Source organism: Sceloporus occidentalis, unplaced genomic scaffold (assembly GCF_023333645.1).
Source record: "Sceloporus occidentalis isolate IW3139 unplaced genomic scaffold, rSceOcc1.0.p SCAF_15, whole genome shotgun sequence".
NCBI lineage: Eukaryota > Metazoa > Chordata > Lepidosauria > Squamata > Phrynosomatidae > Sceloporus > Sceloporus occidentalis.
The window spans coordinates 362501-383650 of record NW_028316995.1 but is presented as its reverse complement, the minus strand read 5'-3'; the positions used below and the strand labels follow the sequence as shown (position 1 = coordinate 383650).

At 36.9% G+C, this 21150-nt stretch overlaps 1 protein-coding gene across 2 annotated transcripts in view; it reads right to left on the bottom strand.

Annotated features, from left to right (window-relative positions):
* LOC149303109 (prospero homeobox protein 1-like) overlaps positions 1-21150 on the bottom strand; it is a 33805-nt gene that overhangs the window by 10218 nt on the left and 2437 nt on the right. For both annotated transcript variants that reach the window (XM_089481597.1, XM_089481598.1), the window contains exons 2-3: positions 12709-12816; positions 2858-3052 (exon numbers count right to left, since the gene is read on the bottom strand). In XM_089481597.1, the coding sequence (XP_089337723.1) occupies positions 2858-3052; positions 12709-12816 (303 nt within the window). The remainder of the gene's footprint in view (positions 1-2857; positions 3053-12708; positions 12817-21150) is intronic.

Below are 21150 nucleotides of genomic sequence, written 5' to 3'. Positions count from 1 at the left end.
GTTAACTCTAAATGTATTCTGTATTGCTGTGGATGGTGGGTGAGCTGGGACAGACTCAAGCTGTGCAAAAATGGAACTGGAAGGGCATGAGGACTCAACTCGAGAAGCATTCTTCCCCCTACTGATGATCCAGACAAAGCCACTAACTGGGCTCCATAACATGATGCAAAACCTCTTTTTGACATCATGTGACATCACTACAGAGTTTTACCTTGGCAAATATATAAATATTGGCCATAATAGTTTGTAAATCAGCCACTAATAGCTGGTTCTATCTTTTCTATCACTTGTGTTAATAATTCAAGTGGGGCATACATATCAGTCTATTATTTCTATTGTGGATTAAGTGGAGGGGGGGGTAGGATAATGGCGAAAGACAAACCAATGGCGTGTTATAGCTTGAAGCCAGATGACTGGTAACACAAACACAAAACATGTCTTTTCATTTAGGGACAGACACCTTGCTCGTTGGATTAAAGAATAGTTCTGGCTACCGAGCAGCAGAATGTGTTTTTCTTCTCCAGGGAACACGAATGTCCTTTAAACAGACACAGACCATCATTTCTGAAGGGTACTGCATGCTAAGGAGACCTATACATTTGCACTCTATAACTTTCATTTGAATGTTGAATTACTTAACATTTTTTTTTCCTAGCCTATGGGTCAAAATTTAAATGCAAGCGAGGAAAAGTTCATCAGAAATTTGGATAATCAAGGGAAAGCACCGCGGATCGCTGTATAATGGTGCCGTAGACACCACTGGGCATTGACCATAAGGCTGCCGTTAAAATGACAGGGCCAAAGTGCTCTCAGAAATCACATTTGACTTTCCTTTTAAGTGCGTTTCTTTAGGAGAAACCAAGTGAGTGACACAGTTTATGATGTGACCACGATCCCCGCTTAATCACTTCCTCTACTTAACCTAAAATACAAGCGCGAGGGAAAGTCGAGTACATTTTAAAAGCACGCTGGAGAAAAAAAAACGTCATATAAAAAAATGCAAAAACTGTGATTTCTCATATTAGACTTTAATCACGCTGAAAGATCAGCAAACTGTGCCTGCGAGAAACCGATGATGCTAAATATGACAAAAGCTTCCGTATCCAATTTCATTACTCCCTGGCAGTTTTGGGTTTTTTTATATTTCCTTATAACCCTTTTCCACGATTCCCTCGGCTGATCATAAAAAAAAAAATATATCGCCCCAACACAGTGAACTTTATGTAAAATAACTGAAACATCCAAACAGTGCTATAAAACCTTTATCCAGAGACTACTTGTTTTTAAAACAATATTTTTTCAAACGTATTTATAAATTTGGTTTTAGAATCTTGTATTCAGATACACGAGACCACTAAGAGACCGTGGCCCCGTTAAAATTAGTCCCATTGGGTAATTCCATCCCTTATCAGAATGCCACCATCAGAAGTCTGATAATGTCTACAACAGAACCTTACTAATCAACCACAAGTCTAATCTGTACAAATCAAAATGACCCCTTCTCATTTCTAACCACTGCCTCCAACGTCCTCATTTATCTACTATATGCTGCCAGATTGCTTCAATTTTATATTTGGTAGCCATGATGCAATACGTGGCCTTGGTGGGCAACTTCAAGGTTCTGACTGCTTATAGAAGGTCAGAAAAATGAGATATGTAAATATAATGACCATTATCACCATTGAGCTTTATTTTTAAATGTTTTGCTGATTTAATCTCCAGTGTCCAAGTTTCTCTAGGACTGCTCTTCATTTGATGGGGGATATTTTGTAAAACTGCAACCAATGGGGTACTAAGTGACATACGATTTGGCTAAAACTTTTCTGAACTGTGCAGCTGCCTTGACCCTGGGGCAACAAGGAACCTGGTGTAAGTACGTCAGCAGTATATATTGAGCTGAAAGCATGGACTCAAACTAAAAGGTTTTATCTGTTCTTTAACAAACTCACCTATTAGTAAAAAGACCCCTCAATCTATATCTTGACCTTCAGTGGAAATATCTATCAAATCAATAAGAGCGCTGAGGCTTGTTGTGACCTTCTGCTTCAGCTGTGAAATTTCCCAAATCTCTTAAGTCCTCATGTCCTTGTGATTCTATGTCAATTGTGTAACTATAAGTTTTAAGCATTAACTCTTATGAAGCAACTTATAAAGACAAAAATAGGGTCACTCTGTTACCCAGATCACGTACATTTACGTAATTCTATTTTTTAAGTAATTTTATAGAATATTAACTATTAACGTACTTGATCTTTGCCTCCGGTGAGGAAAAGTTTTTGCTGTGTGTGTTAAAACGAGGTAGAGAAATGCTTTGGGGTTTACAAAGTATAAACTGCTGAGTGCTACTGAGCATGTGCAAGGAGTGTACCCACAAACACTTCCTGTTTCCAGTAGAGGTAGTATGGGGGTGTGGTTAAATGAGACAGAAATCTCATTGGCTAACTCTCAGAACCAAAGAATGCCTGCCCCAAATGCAAAATGGACTCAACATGTTTAAAAAAAAAAAAAAATACAATTTTTAAAGACAACAAAAAGTAAGAAAATGATTATTAAATTATTTTGCGGCAGAAGGTAAAAATAAAAAGGGCACATTTGATCAACAATAAAATCACCTATCTGGCACTGAAAACATCATCACAGTATGCAAACAGAAAGTACTAAATGTCCTTTTTTATTAAGATAATTCTGACAATTTGTATATAACGTAAAGAGCCACAAATAAGACTAAAGAGGTTAAGTTCAGTGCCAGCATGTTAGCAATTACAAGTACATTTCGTTCTGCATCTTACCTGCTATATTATCTATGCACGTACACACAAAATATATACAGTATATTTAAAGTTCATGATGTGCATACCTCAAAGTCGTTTGCTTTATTGTAGTGCATATTCAGAGCTCTGTACAGCTCACAGTCTCGGGTGATGGACAGCTCCTCTGTGCTCGTGACCCCATCATTAATAGCTTGCCGAGCATACTTCTCCATCTGAATGTAGTAAAACTCGCGGAAATTGCTAAACCACTTGATGAGCTGGGAGGTGATGCATCTGTTGAACTGTAATATAGATTGAAGAGGAATAAATACGTATGAAAAAATAAAAAAGTTACCTGAAAATCACGAACAAAAAACTTTATACAGACAGAGCACCTGTGCTAATACATGTTGGGTACAGTGAGCTAAAATTCGGGGTACTGTTACGACATACAGTAAGCCTCCTGAGTAGTTACATGTAACACCTCCCAATGCCATTTCATTTGCAACTATCAGAATATACAATATGTCCGTATCATATGTTAAATTTGATACAAATACTAAAGTTCTAGTTAAGAAACACCTTCTCCTGACCCCATTTTTCTTTCTTGCAAACACAACTCTTTGTAAAACAAGTTCCCCCACTTTCACTCCTTGCATCATCCTAGGAGAACCCCGGAGTATCCTCTTCTATTATTATTATTATTATTATGTTCCTGATTAATGTAAAGAAGCTCATTAACCGTCAATCCCGCAAAACCAATCTCTTCTTATACGCCATTTTCACGCCAAGAAATATTATACAAATTCAGAAATATTGTGCTTACGTTTATTTTTGGAAACCCGCAGCTGATGTTGAACTACGGCACCCAATATAGTCAAAGGCTTTTGGTTAGCCAGGGATTTCTACGTATTTATGGGACTTGCTGCAATCGGAAAACCAAAATATGTACACAAAATAGGTATCTTATTCTGCTTAACCGTGGAAATGTCTCGAAGCCAATCAAATAAATACCAAATCACTGCGAAAGAGAGCTCGAGATTGTTCAGATTTACTATTCTGGGACCTAAGCTTTGTTAATACCGTACTCCTGGAAAACAATGCGCCCCTATCACATTTGTGTGTATCAGTAACAAAAGGGCAGCATATGGCATTGTCCATTCTATTAATGTGAGCTATTAAAGAGTGCAATGCAGACTGGAAGAATGACAAAGGAATGGCTGAGACTTATGCACAAGGAGAAGGTTGGCTGCTATGTCTTGTGCTCTAAAAAGGCACTCATGTTCATCCTTTAAACGTCTCTCTCGAGATACCCTTTATATAGACGGCAATCTCGAGCGCACTGAAAACATTTGAAATATGAGCTATTGTTAAATGAATCTGTGATATTTACTTCCAAGCAACACGCATTAGAATCCTGTAACGCGCAACCATGTTTCCTTAAGAGAAATGGGTGCTGTGTTAAGAATGATCTGTCAAAAGGTATTATCACATGGAAATAAACACTGTTCTAATGAAAAAATATAAAATACTGTGCGACAGAACTGCATATACTATGCACATGCGCAGTCAAAATGTAAAAAAAACCCAATGTATCTTGACTATCGGGGGAAATACTTTTCATTATTGTCAAATCTTCTTTAAATATGAAATAGGATATATATCAGACGGAAGCCTCTGTATAAGGACTTGCTTCATAGGTATAATTTTGTTTAGCGTATAAGTCTATGGTCTTCTACTCTTAATGCATATACTGTTCGATATCTAAACAGGTGGTTGTGAGACATGGGCTGGACGAGAAATGGGGCCCTCTAGATGCCTCCAAACTGAAAACACGTGCATTTATGTACAATGTCTAAAAAAACATTTCATTGTAACATCATGTAATATCAGGAATACAGGACTAAGCTATGTCTTCCAAAACGTTTTATGTTATACAGTTGAGGCCAATATTAAAACTACAGCCATAATGGCACCCAACCAGCCTCTTGTAGGCTATGCTAGTAATCTTTACACTTGTGTGCTTTTCCAATAAGAGCTTCTCCAAACTTGCGTCCATGACCCCTGAGGATGTACCTGAGACTGGGCCCAATACACTAAGTAATCTCATGTTCTCAGGATCCAACAGCCATTTCACTAACAATAACACATGAAGTCCTCTCTTTGTTTGGTTTTATGACATATCTTCCATGTTTTTGGTTGTAGCTGAAGTCCAGTAACATATCTGACACTGGGATTCGGATCAGCCAATTGGTGGCAGGAAAGCGCTCCAGTTGAGCTCTGAATATTACTCTTCATACTTCTAGTAAGTTCCGCAGATGATGATTTGTCAGAGAGGACAATGTATGATAAGTGGTGCCATTCTCTTAAACCTATAATCTCAAGTGTAACAGGATCGAGTCATATATGGGACAAGGACCAGAAAATTGGAAGGGACTCCAAATAGGCAAAAAATAAGTCCCCATTCCCACTGGTTGTTATTTAAAGGCAAATCCTATGTGGCAGATTCTTTATACCAAAGGACAGATGCAACCCTTGCTTGCCAAGCTAAAGGCAATAAGTCGATAGCTTTCCATCATGCTATCTGATACGTAGCCCCCCCCTGGCTTTTGTTATCACAGGCATTTTCTTTTCCTAAGCCCCAGAAAAAAAAAAAGACGTACATTAATCAAAAATCAACAAAGAACACTTATCAAATGATGGCTATGAGAACATCCAGACCTCCATCAAGATGACAGCTAAAGTGTGCACTGGGGCTGTAATTACCACGCAGAAAGTTGTTTCTATGTTAACAAAGATAATGAAGTGAAATGAAAATTCATTGCAGGGAATCCAAGGGAACAGAAGCAAGGAGACTGGTGTTTCTCCCAAAAGGCCATCTTGCATCATAATTGCCATGCAGTTGCAAGGGTCCTCACAGATAATTGACCACAAAATGATTAAGTCATCATCAAATCGCTTCTGCCTGTAAGAGTTCAAACATGTACTTAACCTATCCAAGAATTATATTTTTTGCTCTGCGTGTCTGTTCTTTCTCTATTCAGCCTTGCGGGGAACCTGATTAAAAAGACAACTGAAGGACCCCAGTTATCTGATCTTCTGGTTGCCGATGTCAATAGAACCTAAACCCATTACGATTTGCTGAACTTGGAGTTCTTTCTGTTTTATCTAAGCGGTAAAATATACCGTCCAAATTTCCAGACACTGAGATAAGGGCTACAGGCCCCCGTGACGGCTTACTGTTCCCTTTTTTTTTTTTTTTTTTTTTATTCTTTTAGTATAAGAAACAAAACATTACAAAATGATAGCAGGCTGTGCACTGGGGAATGAAAATCGCTTTGACATGGAGATTAAGCCCCTGTATTGTTACAAGACATTGTCTCACATGGACACAAGTACTGTAGAGAATACAAAAAAAAGGGGGAAAAAAAAGAAAGCTTATTTTTCTTTTCTAGAATGGCCATGAATGACCTAATGAGGGCTAGAAAAATAAGTGCGCGCGCCATCATTTAGCAATAGGGCACAAAAAAAAGAGATCTAAAGCTTGTTTTGTTAGAATAGAAAATGCCAGGGGAGAGAATGGGCCAAGGCAACTGATCCCACAAACATGGAAGCAGGTAAAAGGACAAGTTGTAACAGCTCAAAGGCTAACACTCCGTTCTACTGCGCTCTAAATAGGTCTTTCTGTCCAGACTTTGAGGCTTGTTTAAAGACCAGGGGAAGTAAGCTTTGATGACCTCTTACAGAAGCAAGCTGCTCAGGGCAGCCATGTGTAACACCATGTAAACACCGCATAATTTGTGAAGGTTAAGAGGAAAAAAGAAAGCTGATGATAATGTGCATGCGTACCTGCCCGGCGGCGGGTCCATGCGTATGAGGTCAATTCCAAAATGCTCAGATTAGGGATGTAAAGTACTGGGTACCAAGAGTGGGGGTTTTATAAATCGGGAACAGGAAAACACTTTCCCTTTGTAGCCTTGTTGCTCTCGCTTTCAGCCACCTTCATATATGAGAATGTTCTAGTATAAGTAACATGTTCCAATCCTACCATGCCATGCGATGCCACCATTTTTTGTTCTACTGTAGGAAGGAGCACCAGCAGTAAAGACTAAATAACTCAAAGGAACTCTCATTTCTGTTATTTTACCCCATATTAGTTTCATAATCTACTGAAGACCCTTAGAGAACATGATGTTTGCTTAAGATAAATTATAAAATAAATACGAATGTTTCTAAACATTCAAAAAACCAAAACAATACAAAAAACAAATTTAAGTCAATATCATAAAAAGTTTTGGCAACACGCTATCAAATAATAATTCGTAATGGCGGCTTCTTGCATATTTTTTGTTTCGCACTTTATTTTCCGCTGTTGCGCAAGGCAGGAACGGTTGTGTTTCATTTTCCTTAATTGTTTATTATCTCCTTTGTCACTTTGATAAAGGGAGAAGAAGAAGCTATTGTTCTGCAGGAGAGGCAAATACATCTGTAGTGTGCGTTAAGTACAAAAACTAATCACAATGGAAAAATAGCCCTGGGTCTTAAGTGTTAGAGTCACGGCGCTTGATTAATGCTTCCCACGGGACATGACTGTCTTAAACCTGGGTTCCATGAGTGTGTTCAGAACACAATCTGATGCCTTCATCGAGCTGGGCACATGTTGAATAAATGGCTCCGTGGCATGAGTCAGTATTTTAAATATAACTATACATAGTCATAACGGGTAATGCATCCATAATGATATTAGTATATTAGTGATAACATATTCAGTAGCCACAATTACTACATAGTATGTAAGAAAAGATGTGAAAGTGTAACAATTGTAACATGTTCTAGGTTTACGGTTTAAAAGGCCACCCGGTAAGGCAGTAGTTGGTAGGAATAACCTGCCCTTTGCTGAGCTCTGCTTACTCCTCACTTTTTAGCAGAGAAAGTGTAAGAATAACAAAAATACTGAGTGAATAAAAAGAATGAAAGGATTCTTTCTGCTTGACCTCCCTGGCTTTCTGCTAGAGTCTAATGAGGTCAGGGCTAACTATTCTCAGTGGGGTACAATAAAGGAATTTCATTTTTACACCAGATAATAATATGTTTATTCAATTCTAAATAAACAAATACACATTTCTATTTGCTATGCCTTTAACTTTCATCTCGGTAGACTGAGGTCAATGGATGCTGTACAGTAGCCACGGTTCTTTTGCCAGGAAAGGAGAGTTTCACTTACCAAAAGGTCACAGGTCAACCTCCAACACATAGGGGTTGTTTTTATAGTGAATGGCAGTATTTGGGGAAAGAAACCAACAGGGGTTATCTATATGAAGCAATTATGGTGCAAGGTGGAAAAGTAAAGTTCCATTGGTTGTTATGGTGATTGCTCCACTTTTACCATTTTATACCAGCCTTGCTCTTCATGAATAGCACAACAAATTGTTTATAAGAATTTCTTGTCTTGGCCCAATTCAATTGTAGTTGTGCTTGGATATAATAATTATCTAGAATTCTTAAAAAAATAACTATGTCTACTCAATTTATTCAGGTGTTTATCCATGCTTTATTTTTACAATACAGCCATACACACACTGGTTGTAACAATTAAAGGAAAGGGCATATACTTTTGGGTGGTAAATCTTACCAGTAATTGATTTGTTTGTATGATACAGTAGTTGTTTAATCTGGCCCCCTATTCATTTAAGTGTGAGAGTAGGAGACAGGCTGCTTATATTAGCTCAGTAACGTACAACCTACAAGTCCAAGAAGTAAAGCAAAAGTGGGAAGCCTTACCAGATGGTACCAACTTATTTTTAGGTAAAAAGTGAACCCTTAGTGTCGGCTCATCAGCATGTGCCTCTTCTACAGGTCTTTAAAAAAGGCTACAGCTCTCTTTCTTGCTAAATCTTTTCAAGACTAGTATGACCCTTGAGGTGATAACACCTGCAGAGCCTCCAGCCAAAATCAGATGGGGGAAAGAGCAACGTCCCTTGGAGAACTACACAATTAAGGGAACACTAGGTTGGAATCAATTCTGTTATCTCCTCTCTGCTGCTGCTGCTTCTCACAAAGGCTCTTCTTTCAGAAGGAATAAAAAAAAATTGCAAAAAGACTTGTACACCCACCTGCCTGCGCAACCTGTTTCACTGGTGATATATTCTGGCTTAGGATATGCATGGGCCAAAAATCCTTTCAAGTGTCCTCCCCTTAATGAAATGACCTGTATTCGCTTTAGCAATAGCTAACCAATGTAGATGGTGTGGACTACAGCTCCTATTACGCATAGCAAGGCAAACAACATATATCTGGTTACATAGAATTCTCAGAATTCTAATGAAACGCTACAACAATATAAATATGGAAGTCTCATGGGAAGTATAGTTCGCTACGTCCACTGAATAAGGATATCAATTAGTATCTACTTTTCCTTATTTCCCTCCTAAGTTACCATCCATGTACATATTTCCTACATGCCTGAGATTTCCTAAAAAGAAGTAAGAATCCCTCCAACCCACCTTCCAAGTGTCCTAAGCGAGGCAGACTTGCTTGACCTCCTCATCCCCATCCAAGCAGTCGTCTTCTACTATTTCACTTCCCCCCTCAACTGACTAGATTGTAAGCTCACAAGATCAGGGTCCTCTTCTCCTTTTATACCAGTACGTTATAGTTTATGATTTAAAGTTTATCCTACCGACTCTGATTGTACAGCGCTGCAGCATCTGCTGGCACTATATTAATGCACTGAACGTAATGTAACCATGGCCTGGTGTTGTAGCCGGGTCAACAGGCTAGGTTCCCAATGCCATGAATGGGTCTTTTGTGCTCTGTATTCAGGGCAATTGGAGTTGCAATCATAGTAGTAACCAATGCAACAATCCTGCTAATCGCTCCAGTTTTCCCACTATGTATCTGTGGGGCAGAGTAAAAACGCAGAATGCTTTTTCAAATGTTTATTTTAATGTATGCCTCCCTCCCATCAATTTAAGCGGCGATACTATAACCTAGTATAAAAAAAACAACTTTGTGACTTTAACTTAATTTCTTAAAGATAGTTTAAAACACAACTTTTTTTTTTACCCACAATGAATGAATGAACGAATGAATGAGTAAATAAATAAATAAATAAATAAAGAAAGAAAGAAAGAAAGCCATATAACAACTGGGTTATATTCTGAACAAGGAGTTCATTCGTTTTCTATGAGGTTCCCGCACTTGCTTCGCATATTTTGCTGCATTAAGCATATGCTTTGGTTACAAACAGCAGAAGGGTTTGGGCTAACACAAAAACGATGCAATCTGTGTCATTTTTACACTTGTACAAATTCATCCTGAAAAATCCCAGCACAAGCTACAGACAAGAACGCGTAATGAATGACTAACGGTGAATAAAACACAAAGCAGTGACAAATATCTCCAACTATGAGGAAGCGAACCACGCCAAACCAACACGACTTTCTTTATCTACGTCAGATCCTGCTTAAAACAGATGAAATCACTACTATTATAAAAAATAGTGGCCTAGCAGGAAAAGTGTCCACAAAAGTAAAAGGGAGGTAGATAAGTGGAACAGCCTCCCAGCAGAAGTGGTAGAGGCTAATACATTAACTGAATTTAAACAGATAGGGGACATGAATCTGAGACGAGACCAATGACTGATTAAGGTAAGGAACAAGGAGCAGACAAGATGGGCCAAGTTCTCTCAGTATACATAATATAAATTCAAAAAGTATATTCTACTGTAAAAGTAAATCTATGTGCCCAAGAATGGAGCACTTGGTACGTTACAGACCTATATAACCTTACATCACCCTAAACCAGACTCAAAATAATGTGCCGAATCAAGCTGAAGAAGTGTTAGTTTTCTTTTTAAACCACCGTTCTAATATAAAATTAATGATTACAACTGACAAAAAAAAGACCAAAACAGGTGGCCATGTCCCTATCAAATCTGTTAAGCTGTATACAAACTCAATAAACCTTTTAAGGCAGACATCTGCTTTAAGTTAAGGGTGCCTTTTCTAATTTTATCACAGCATCGACGCTACTGTTTCCGTGCCCTATGTGGTTATGCGGATAACGGATGAGGCGAAACAGGGACATATTACCTGGGAAAGGGATTATTTACTAAGGTAAGATCAATGTGCCTGGAAGGAAAGCCAAATAAATCTAACATAAGGATTTAAGGAACCTGGGTGGACTGAGTCTGGATTTTTGTTATATAATATATATAATATATAATATATACTATAATTAATAAGCCATCATTGCAAAGCCAAGCGGCACAAATGGAATGGATCCGTAACCCTTTATTAATGGTGATCTATTATGTCATTTGTATCACTGTTACCTCATCACTCCAAAGAGTGGAACGAAAAAAAAACCTTTTCTCTCAGAGAATCTAAATGCTTGGGACAGATATATTATAAACGGTGAAACATTTTCACCATCGCTTGAGTTGGATCCGTTCCGATGCAGGGAAAGTGCTGCGTTATATCACTAGAAGTCAACGATTCTCCCTAAAGCTTTCTCTAATACAAAAGCAGCTGCTTTTCCCTGAAAACTTGAGACCGGAGACACGTGGTCCGCAGGTGTCTCTTGTAAAGCATTTTTTTTTTCCGCAGCACAGAAAAATGACGCTTAATAATGTGCTTTTTTTCTTGCGTTCGCTTACAAAGGCCGCGCTAGCTTACTAGCTTGCGAAATAGATTAGCAGTGAAACGCTACAGGTCTCAACGGTCTCTTCACTCCCGTCCTAAACGTGCCGCTGTGTCGACAAACGTCAATTCTGCATGTCGAAGGCAAGCGATTCTGCTTTTCTTGCCATAATTTAGTGTCTTTACCGGGATAATGATACGATGTGTGCCACTGGCATAATTATAATCTTACCAGTGTTTCGGGGGGACTTAAAGTTATGGACACAAAATCAAGTTGATGTGAAGAAATAATTATATATTTAAAAAGAAAAAAAAACGCGCGAAACGGGAGGGCGTAATATTCTGTAGAATGGGGGACGACGCAGCTGTAAGTCAACAGCTTTCATATCCTCATTTGAATAATGTGGCCTAAATCTGTCACTTTATTCATTCTCCTTATGGTCTGCGTAGACGGCATCAACAACAAATTAAGTTGTAAATAAGAGACAATCATCACTTTTGTTTTTAAGCCGCTGGTTCACGGGGAATGTCAGTGTTCTCTTTTCTTTACAAAGGATGAACAAGACTCTACAGTTTGCTTATGTAAGCAAAAGTATGGGAAAATGGCAGGGGCGGAACAAATTAGGTGCAAGATCACGTTTCTTAATGAGGATTGAGAACTTTTGGGCAGTGCTAGGGTGTTCCTTTTTTTTTTTATTTCACAACCTGTTACACTATTAGTGATCGCTGGAAGGCTGTGATAAGACACTTGTGCAAAAGCAATCTTTCAAACATTTATATTATTTATTTATATCGATATTGAAAACAATTTACAGTATTCAGAGCAGTTGGGGTGATTTACCAAAGGAAGAGCTTCCCATTTTTTGATAAATAAGCTTTGTATATCAGCATTGGCATGTTCCTTATCACAACTAAATTTTTTAATAATATATAATATAAAATATAATTATTTTATATTATTATATATTATATTATTATATATAATAATATAATATGTTACATTAACATACTATTATAATAATAATAACGGCTTTAAGAATAATTCCAAACTAAATTTAAAAAGTATTTCTAAATTAACAAAGTGTAGTTGAAAAGACACAATTTCATTTTTTTTCTAGCAAAACACACAAATGCTAAAATCCATACTAGTGCCCATTAATGAATACATCAAGTGTTATTTTTATCCACACCTATATGTTAAGCTCGAATTCTCTTATTTTATATATATATTACTAAAAATATATAGACGTTTCTTCTTCTTTTTTTTTTAATTAAAATCTCACGTTCTTTATGGATATAACTGAAAAACGTCTTACCTTTACGTCAGAGAAGTAGGTCTTGAGCATGTTGGAACTTGGATAACGAGTGTAGAAAAACATCAGCTTGGCCTTTTTCAAGTGATTGGGAGAAAGTCCTTCCTGCATGTAGAATTGTGCTAGTCAAGGAAACCTTTCCGTAAAAGTGTTAATGGTGATATAGCAATATAAAAAAAAACATTATATATATATATATATTTGGTAACAAAAAAAATGTATTAAATCTGTATCATTAATAGTAACTTTCAAATATTCCGGAACATTTTTCGATCTAAAGTCAAGACATAAAAGAACTGAACTGTAAAAATAAATTAATATAAGGTGTACATATGAATATTTCACTGATAGGTGTATCCGGTACCTTAAAGTTTAGGATAAAATAAGATCAGTACATAGCTTGAGCATTTTTCAACATATTTCATTTATTCTTCATACAGAGGCGGGTTTGGAACATCCTTATCTACCTTTGTGTGGCTTATAGATGCAAACTAGTAAACTAATATTTAAAAAAAGAAAGAAAAGAGTTTATTACAAGTAATAGTGTGAATGATACTAATATCAGAATGTAATGCAGATCAATATATGGCCAGTTGCCGAGTAAGGCGACTATTTTATCTAGAAACAAGACCACCTTTAAAATCTGTCTATAAGATCAACCAAAAATCTCCGTAGAGAAGACGAGACTATAATGCTCCGGACCTCCTCGTTTCCTCCCGGCTTCCTGGCAATATTCGGAAAAGCTGTAAGCTAGCATGCGTTGGACACATCTGTGCCGCAGGCTGGCCCTGCCATATTCTCGGCAAATTAATGGCTTTATAATTTATCAGAAATAAAGATGCATGTGGAGAAAATCAATACCCCCCCTCCCAAGGTCAATTAAGTGCCTGCTCACTTCTAGATACTTGTTAGAAGACTATTTGAAATTGAACTTATTTGATAAGACATAAACCCATTATTTCCACAGTGGAACCTAGAATTCTTCTAAATAATATATCAATACATTTATATATATATATATAATTATATATATAAATATATATATATCTTAATATATATTAATATATATTTATTAATATATATCTTGTAATATACACTGTATATATAAATATATATATATATATATTTATAAAACACCAACAAACTTTGAAACTTTTTAAGGAACTGCTAAAGCGAATAGGGATCGCATCGTGCATTTTAATAAAATATGCTTAAAATAAATGCAATCAACATTTAGCAGCCCAACCTTTAAAGTTTAATCACAACAAAGGAGCTAATTTAACCGACATACTTTTTGTGCCAAGAGAAGAATTGAAAGAACCTTGGGTTACCTCCATTAGACTGATAGAGAAGTCTAAAAGTGCATTATACTCTCCAATGCCATCTGTCAAAATGCATAAATGAAATAATAGCAGCAAGCTGTCACCTACTGCTTAGAGATAAGAGTTCCAGGAAAGTCAAGACTTCGGGATAAAATACATCTTTGTGTTTGTGTATCTTAATTCTGTATTAAGGGTTTGTTTCTCTCTGAATCCGGAACACAACTAAAGGTAAATTAACCCCGAATTGCTCGAGTAAAGTCCGCATGAAACCACATGAAATAATCGGAATAAAGTCACCTAGGGATTCTATTCTCAATATCCGCATGTCGTTTTTAAAATTCATTTCAGAAATGTATTTATAGCTATCCACTTCTTCCTCTGACACAAAAATGTAAATTAAAATGTTACATTTCATGGAGGAAAAAGGAAGTTTAAAACTTATTTTTAAAATTTGAAAACATACGCACATTTTTTAAGGGGGATACTAAGAAAGAAACTAGCAAAAATACTGCAAATTTTGTTTTTTGAAAATAATATCCTTGCTAATACCCCATTCCCCCTAGATTGTGCGCTTCGGAGCAGGACCATCTTATCCCAATGTATCGGTTCGTCTTCGTCTGTCAGTTCTAGTTTTATCAGACCCTTTGAATGTATGGACTCTAAGAAGCGCTGCGGACATTGCTGGCGCTATATAAATAAAAGTTAATAATAATAATATAAATACACTGTTATTCACAAACAGAACAGTTTTCTGAGTGTTCTATGTCCGACGTCAGCTTTTAGTCTACCATCTTTAATATTATCTACTTTTAAAATCTCACAAGAGAAGTCACAAGCGAGATTTTTTTTTTGTTTTTTTTTGTTTTTTTTTAGTAAATAATGCTAGAAGTAAACTGACCGATTGGTGAATTTCCCTTTTAAGTGGCGGCACTAAAAAGCAACTGTTCTTCCAAGAAAGAGCTGGTTGTATCCAGGATACTTGCACACGTACAATGAGTCATGATGGAATAGATTCAGTAAACATACAGCTGTACCGAACACGCTCTAAGCCCCATTCAAGGCCAGGAAAGAAAATGAGCACAAATAAATATTAAGGAGTTAAAGGGCGGAGGGGGGGGGGCGCGGTGTAAAGTGTGTTGGGTGCGCAAACAATCTCCATCCCAGAAGTTCATGTAAGCTTGCCTCGGTTCTCCTAGTCTTAGCTTTGTGAAGACAGATGACATTCAATTCTATGTGCGATGCAAAATAGACAATAACTGCTGAAACTTGAACCAGCTGCCAGGTGTAAAGAAAAAAAAAAAAAAGCAAAAGATGATAAATCCATAAATTAATGAAAGACATCTGCTCGGGAACATAAAAGATCAGAGAAACTGTGTACTGCAGCTGAACCTAAAGCAGCGTTCAAACAACCTGAGACTTGTGTTGTCTGTTTACAAAGCACAATGCAGCTTTAACTAAACAACAGCGCTTTAAATAAAGGTAAAGGATAAGTCGCGGGGCGTGTGTGACGCGGGGAGAGCGATGATCGCTATACGGGAGATTTCAAAAAACCTCCTCGCCCTGTATAATAAGTGTCGCAACATGTTATACGGAAATAATACAGCAGCGAGTGTGGTTATAAAGCTTACGGTTATTTTACCACTTATAGCCCACAATACATTTAAGAGAACGGTCCGCAGGGCTGGAAGCAAAGTATTTTTCCTTGGTTACATATATTGCTACCTTTCCCCGAGATGCTTCTTTAGTATCCAGAAGGAAGCCTTGTTCCTGTAGCTCACCTGTTAATCAGGGAATGGAAATCCACAATCTTTGGGGTCCAAAAAAATTGAAAACGACCGCTTTCACCTTAAAAGCGCCCTTACGTCCACTAGTTATCAGTCTACTCACCCATAATGGTCCGTCTTACCCAAAGGCCGTTTAAAACTATATAGGCGGTTTTCTCATAGAAACCAACATTCTGGTTGTTGCAAACCGAAAGGCTACGCCAAGCCAGGTTGCCTGAGTCTGATGGGAGTTGGTGGTCACAGTACCTGGGATGCCGGGTCAAACAAAAGTTTGCTAAGATGCACCTGGATGCCAGTCCATGGCTATGAAGACACACTGGCCGCCATTTGCAAATTAATCTGTTTAAATAAATATTAAGTTATATTCAAATGCAAAAAGAAACAGCAGCCATTTGCGTTTTTTTTATTTATTTTTTTTCCTCTCGCTTATTTCCTTGCCATGCATCTTTTTTGCATCTTAAGGAAAACAGCACGGACATTTGCATTTACTGATCTAAAGCATAACAGAAGTAGAATGAACGGGAGGGACATCTGTACGGGTGTAAAAAAGAAAGAAAAAAAAGAAAGAAAAAGAATTAACGCTTTGGGGTTCCCAGCTAGGGGGATTCAAAGACCCTTATTGCTCGCGCTTTATACCACTCGGGGTTAAAAAAACAAACCTGTCAAAGGATTGGCAAGGTTTCAGTTAAAACACATTTTATTTTATTCATTTTTTTCTTCCATTTAAAACACCAAATCTTGGCAGATGCCAGAAAATTACTTAGACGGGAAGAAAAAAAAAAAAAAGCTGTTTAAAAGCCTGAATATTTATATAAATTATAATATTTTTTAAAAGAAATATACAAGGAGCGGTGCTTTTAGTGGATGGGCAGGAAATGTTCTTATCTTCGAGTTATTTGCATGTTAGTGTAACATGTCGGAGTGTCCCGAAGCGGTTTGCCCGCTCGGGTTATCAAACCTTACAAATTTAGAGTAAAACGGGAAAATTTTTTTTTAATATTTTTTAATGGGTCTTTTTAAAGCGTGTTTGCAGGTATAATCATTTAAATACGTGGAACTACATAATTACACGGTTACATTTCTTCTCACCGTGGCATGGACAGATCAATTGCGATGCCAATCATGCTCCGTAAAGAAAAACAGTCTATTCCCGAAGCACCGGCGTTAATAACGTTATATTATCTGATCATCTGGAAAGCTAGCGTGACAATCGCAAAGAGCGCGTAACAGCATGTCGTAGTCAGCGGGAGAAAGTGTTATATTAAAGATTGATGAAAAGTGCGATCTAAATCAAACCTTTTTCTTTGAAAGGTTAAGGAAATACTACAAGCTGGAAAGTTTACGGAAGTAAACACGACTTTGGGAGACTTTAATTAGCCATCACGCTCTAGTAGCTGTAATCTGTTCTATTGTTCAACGCTGCGCTGTGACGAAACAACACAAAGTGTCGTACGGCAGGTCATAGCCAGGGGGGTCGTTTTCATTTTCTTTCAATATTCTTCTAAAATGACATTTTCAAAAACAAAAAAAAGAAATCATGCAGAGCTTTGCTGTTTATTGTTATATTCTATCTTTTTTCACATTATATTTATAGAGCGCCACCATATTCCGTAGCGCTGGACTATTTTCTTGAACGATATCATTCACATACACCAAATAAATATTTCCCTAGAGGCTGAATTCAGGCTAACCAATCAGGGCAATGACGAGGAAAACTCTGCAGTGTGTTTCACATAGAAACTCTCACCAGGGCTTTGGTAGGGGGAGAGATTTTATTTTTTTTACATGAAAGCAACTTAAAAATAAAAAAAAAAAGGCTGTCCCTTTAAATATATGACATACATGTTACCATGTATGTAATAACTAAAGTACGGTAGAAAAAAAAATGCATTTACGGAATTTTCTTACCAAATAAGGGTCTTTCGTTAGCTTTATCCATGGATGAAGATTTGCGATTGGGCCGATTGGGGCACGCTTTTAGGAAACAAGCCCAACTCAGCCCAACTCACATACATGTTAACTTGTATTAAAGTCAACGAACACACGTGAGTGGCTGCTGCAATGTTAAACTCCATAAAAAAAACCCAAAAAACATGGCATTCGATAAAATCGATTGATGTCCAAAATGGACTCCAATACTCCAAATGGACTCCAAATGGACTTAAAATGGAGTGTTCCTTTAAGGACAAGATGCAAGGCTTGTTAAGACAACACTTGAGATAAAATAGATATTTAATCTATTGACTAATCCATCTAATCATAAAGTCCAACGCGCATCCAGCATCATAAATGGAATGAAGCCGTAAGCAGAATTCTGTATCTTGTAGATAGAAACAGCCATTGCTGAATCCTTTACATACAGCCGTTCCGGCATAAAGGGAAACGGAATCAATAATGGACCATATACTAAAAAAAATATTTTTCTAATAATGGTCATCGTTTAGCAATCAGCGAAAGGCGCAGGGTTTGAGCGCAACGTCCCCATCTGCTCAATAAAAGTCATAAATGCATATTTCATTATGTTATTGAGCTTCGTCGCAGGGAAGTCTGCGGTAGTTCTATTATTCAGCACTGAGGTGTAGGTCTGCCGTGTATAAATAAATGAAAAATAAGACTTAATAATAAGCATTAATATGTGTCAAACCGTTGCCACACATTTGCACCTGGGAAACATTAATACATAATACATAACGCGACTTGGATGGGTTTAAGCCAGCCGCTTCTGCTAATTTTGTTGCGATCAGGCAAGACTTTTCTTCCAACACTATTTGTTAATTTCAGTTTATAAATACTATGGACTGGATCTGAGATAAATCACTAAATATCAGTCCGCCCGTAGACTCCAACGGGAAATGTGGTATTAAAAAAATATATTGGGCCAAATTCCTTTGAAGTGCGATACAATTTATCGCACTTAAATCTTAATCTAATTTTCACACAGTCACACAGTCCTTGGGCCGAATGGTATTGGGTAACTTGTAAAAGATCAGAATGCAGCCAAATGTTTATACATATATATATTTTTTGTTACACCTTCCAAAATCATTCTGTATAATTACAAAGCTAACATCAAACGTTCACAAAACTGATCCGAACGTCAGACAGAAAAAACTATTAATACTTTAAGACTTACCTATGTGTTTTGTATGGCTGAGATCTGATGGAGCAGCTTACATTCGGGGAGATTTTAGATTTTTTTTTAATGTGATATTTTTGTCTTGAATTTCACAATCTCGCTTTTCTTTTGGGACCAAAAATGTAAAAGCAAATTAGTGTTATTTTTACCTTCTTTCCCCCCTCCCCCCCCAAATACCGCTGCTTGTGATTGAAACGCACCTCAGCTGCATGTTGAGCACGCTATTGTATGTACCAAAAATGTTCAGTGTGGAATGTTCAACAAATGTAATGGAAACCCTGGATTTTGGTACTGTACTTTTAGACAAAAACAGTGTTGTTTCGGATAAAAGTGTAATTTCAGGCTGCTGTATATAAAAGTGGGGGAAATGTAATAGGGGGTCCCATATTAAAGTATGGTGCACATGTAAGGAAATCTCTAATAATTCTGTATAAAGCAGAATATACAACAAACACATAAAATGATATGCACTTAGATATGAATACAACTAGACATGACTTCTTCATTCTGTGTCAGAGGGCCAAGCAACTACTCTGGCACGCAAAGTGTTAAAATGAACCCACAATTTGTTATAAAATCCAGGGCTAGTCAATTTATATGTCATTAAATAAAATAAATGATGTAAATAAATATACATCCTATTCATTCTAAAATTTCCCAATCTGAAGATCTCTTTAAAAATGTTTTATTTTATGATTTTTTTATGATATTTTACTTTTTGTTCTATGATTTTTTTGCAATTAGTATAGCTGGGGCCTGCTTTATAAGAGTATCAAAAACCATTTTCCTTCTGACCTAGAGCAGTTTTCTGGTTCACTAATACTGCCAACTCGACTCAAATTAGCCTCGAACTGATTTTAATGGAGGGTTTCTTTTGGCTCCTTACCATAAACCGAATATATATATATATATATATGACATGGGCACATGAAGAAATTGTGTCCTTCAGCCCAAAAATAAACATATATCTGATAATCACATTAGGAATTTTCCGTCCAAGAACAGAAAGGTATATTCTGTTCCGTAGGCTGAATATTCCAATAATATTAAAAAAAAAAGAGAGGATAAAAAAGCGATTGCGAAGACAAGATTTTGGAAGCCCAGTACAGCTGAATTTTGTGTTTAATTGTGCTCAGTGGCTTTCCAAAATAATTTGCTTTGTGTATAAAGGACAAAAGATTTCTATGTAAGGCTCAACAGAGGTTAATCATGCATAACAAGCAGATGGACTGAGACTGAAGGAGAGGAGGAGAGAACTTTATACAGTTAGAATAAATCAGTACCTGCATCTTGTTTACTCACTTGAGCACACACATATATATATCCACACACTAAACATTGTATTCCTCTATAATAATTAACCTTTCCAACGTTTCCATTCGGCGAGTCAGCTGTTCGCTTGACTCACGCTTCCTCGGCCTTTCTCTGCGTAGGATTTTTTTGTTTTCCTACTGGGGGGGGGGCAGTTTCAAAATGCCTGGACGAACCAAAGGCAGTCCATTGATGATAGAAGAAAAATAATACTCTCATGTTTATGTCCCTGCACTTTAAAAATTATTATAGCTTTAAAAAAATAAAAAAAAATAAAAGCCACCCACCTCAATATATATAAATGGTCTTACAATTCCGAAGTGGCAACTGTTATAAGAAACAGGGGAACTTCAGTATCTCTCTTGGCTTGGCCCAAAAAAACTCTCTCTCTCTCTCTCTTTATATATATATAAAAAGAGAGAGAGAGAGTTATATAACTAATACAGTAATTAAATAATACCATCAATGATCAATATAATAATGATAAAACACTACAAACATAATCATTAATATCACCAAGCTTTAAAATGATTGTACGATTCCCACCGAACTCTATCATAGGGAAGAGTTCCTACATGGCAATAGTTTGGGTTCTATGAAGCTTATTTTACAAGAAACCCAAGTAACCCATTCACGGCAAGGCCTATAAACATATTTATTTAAATCAGTTGTTATATAACACTGTGCAGAGTATTGCCTGAATAGGTTTACTGATCATTAAAAGATGCTCCTGAAAAATGCAGAGGCTACCAAAGTAAAGTTAGCATATTTTTCATAAGATCCCATCATCAAAGCCAACGCTTATCGAGAGAGAAAATAAGGAATTCACTTCGCTGTTAGGATGGTGATATCATAGACAGACGACCTATAATTGCGTCCAGGTTTAAATTGA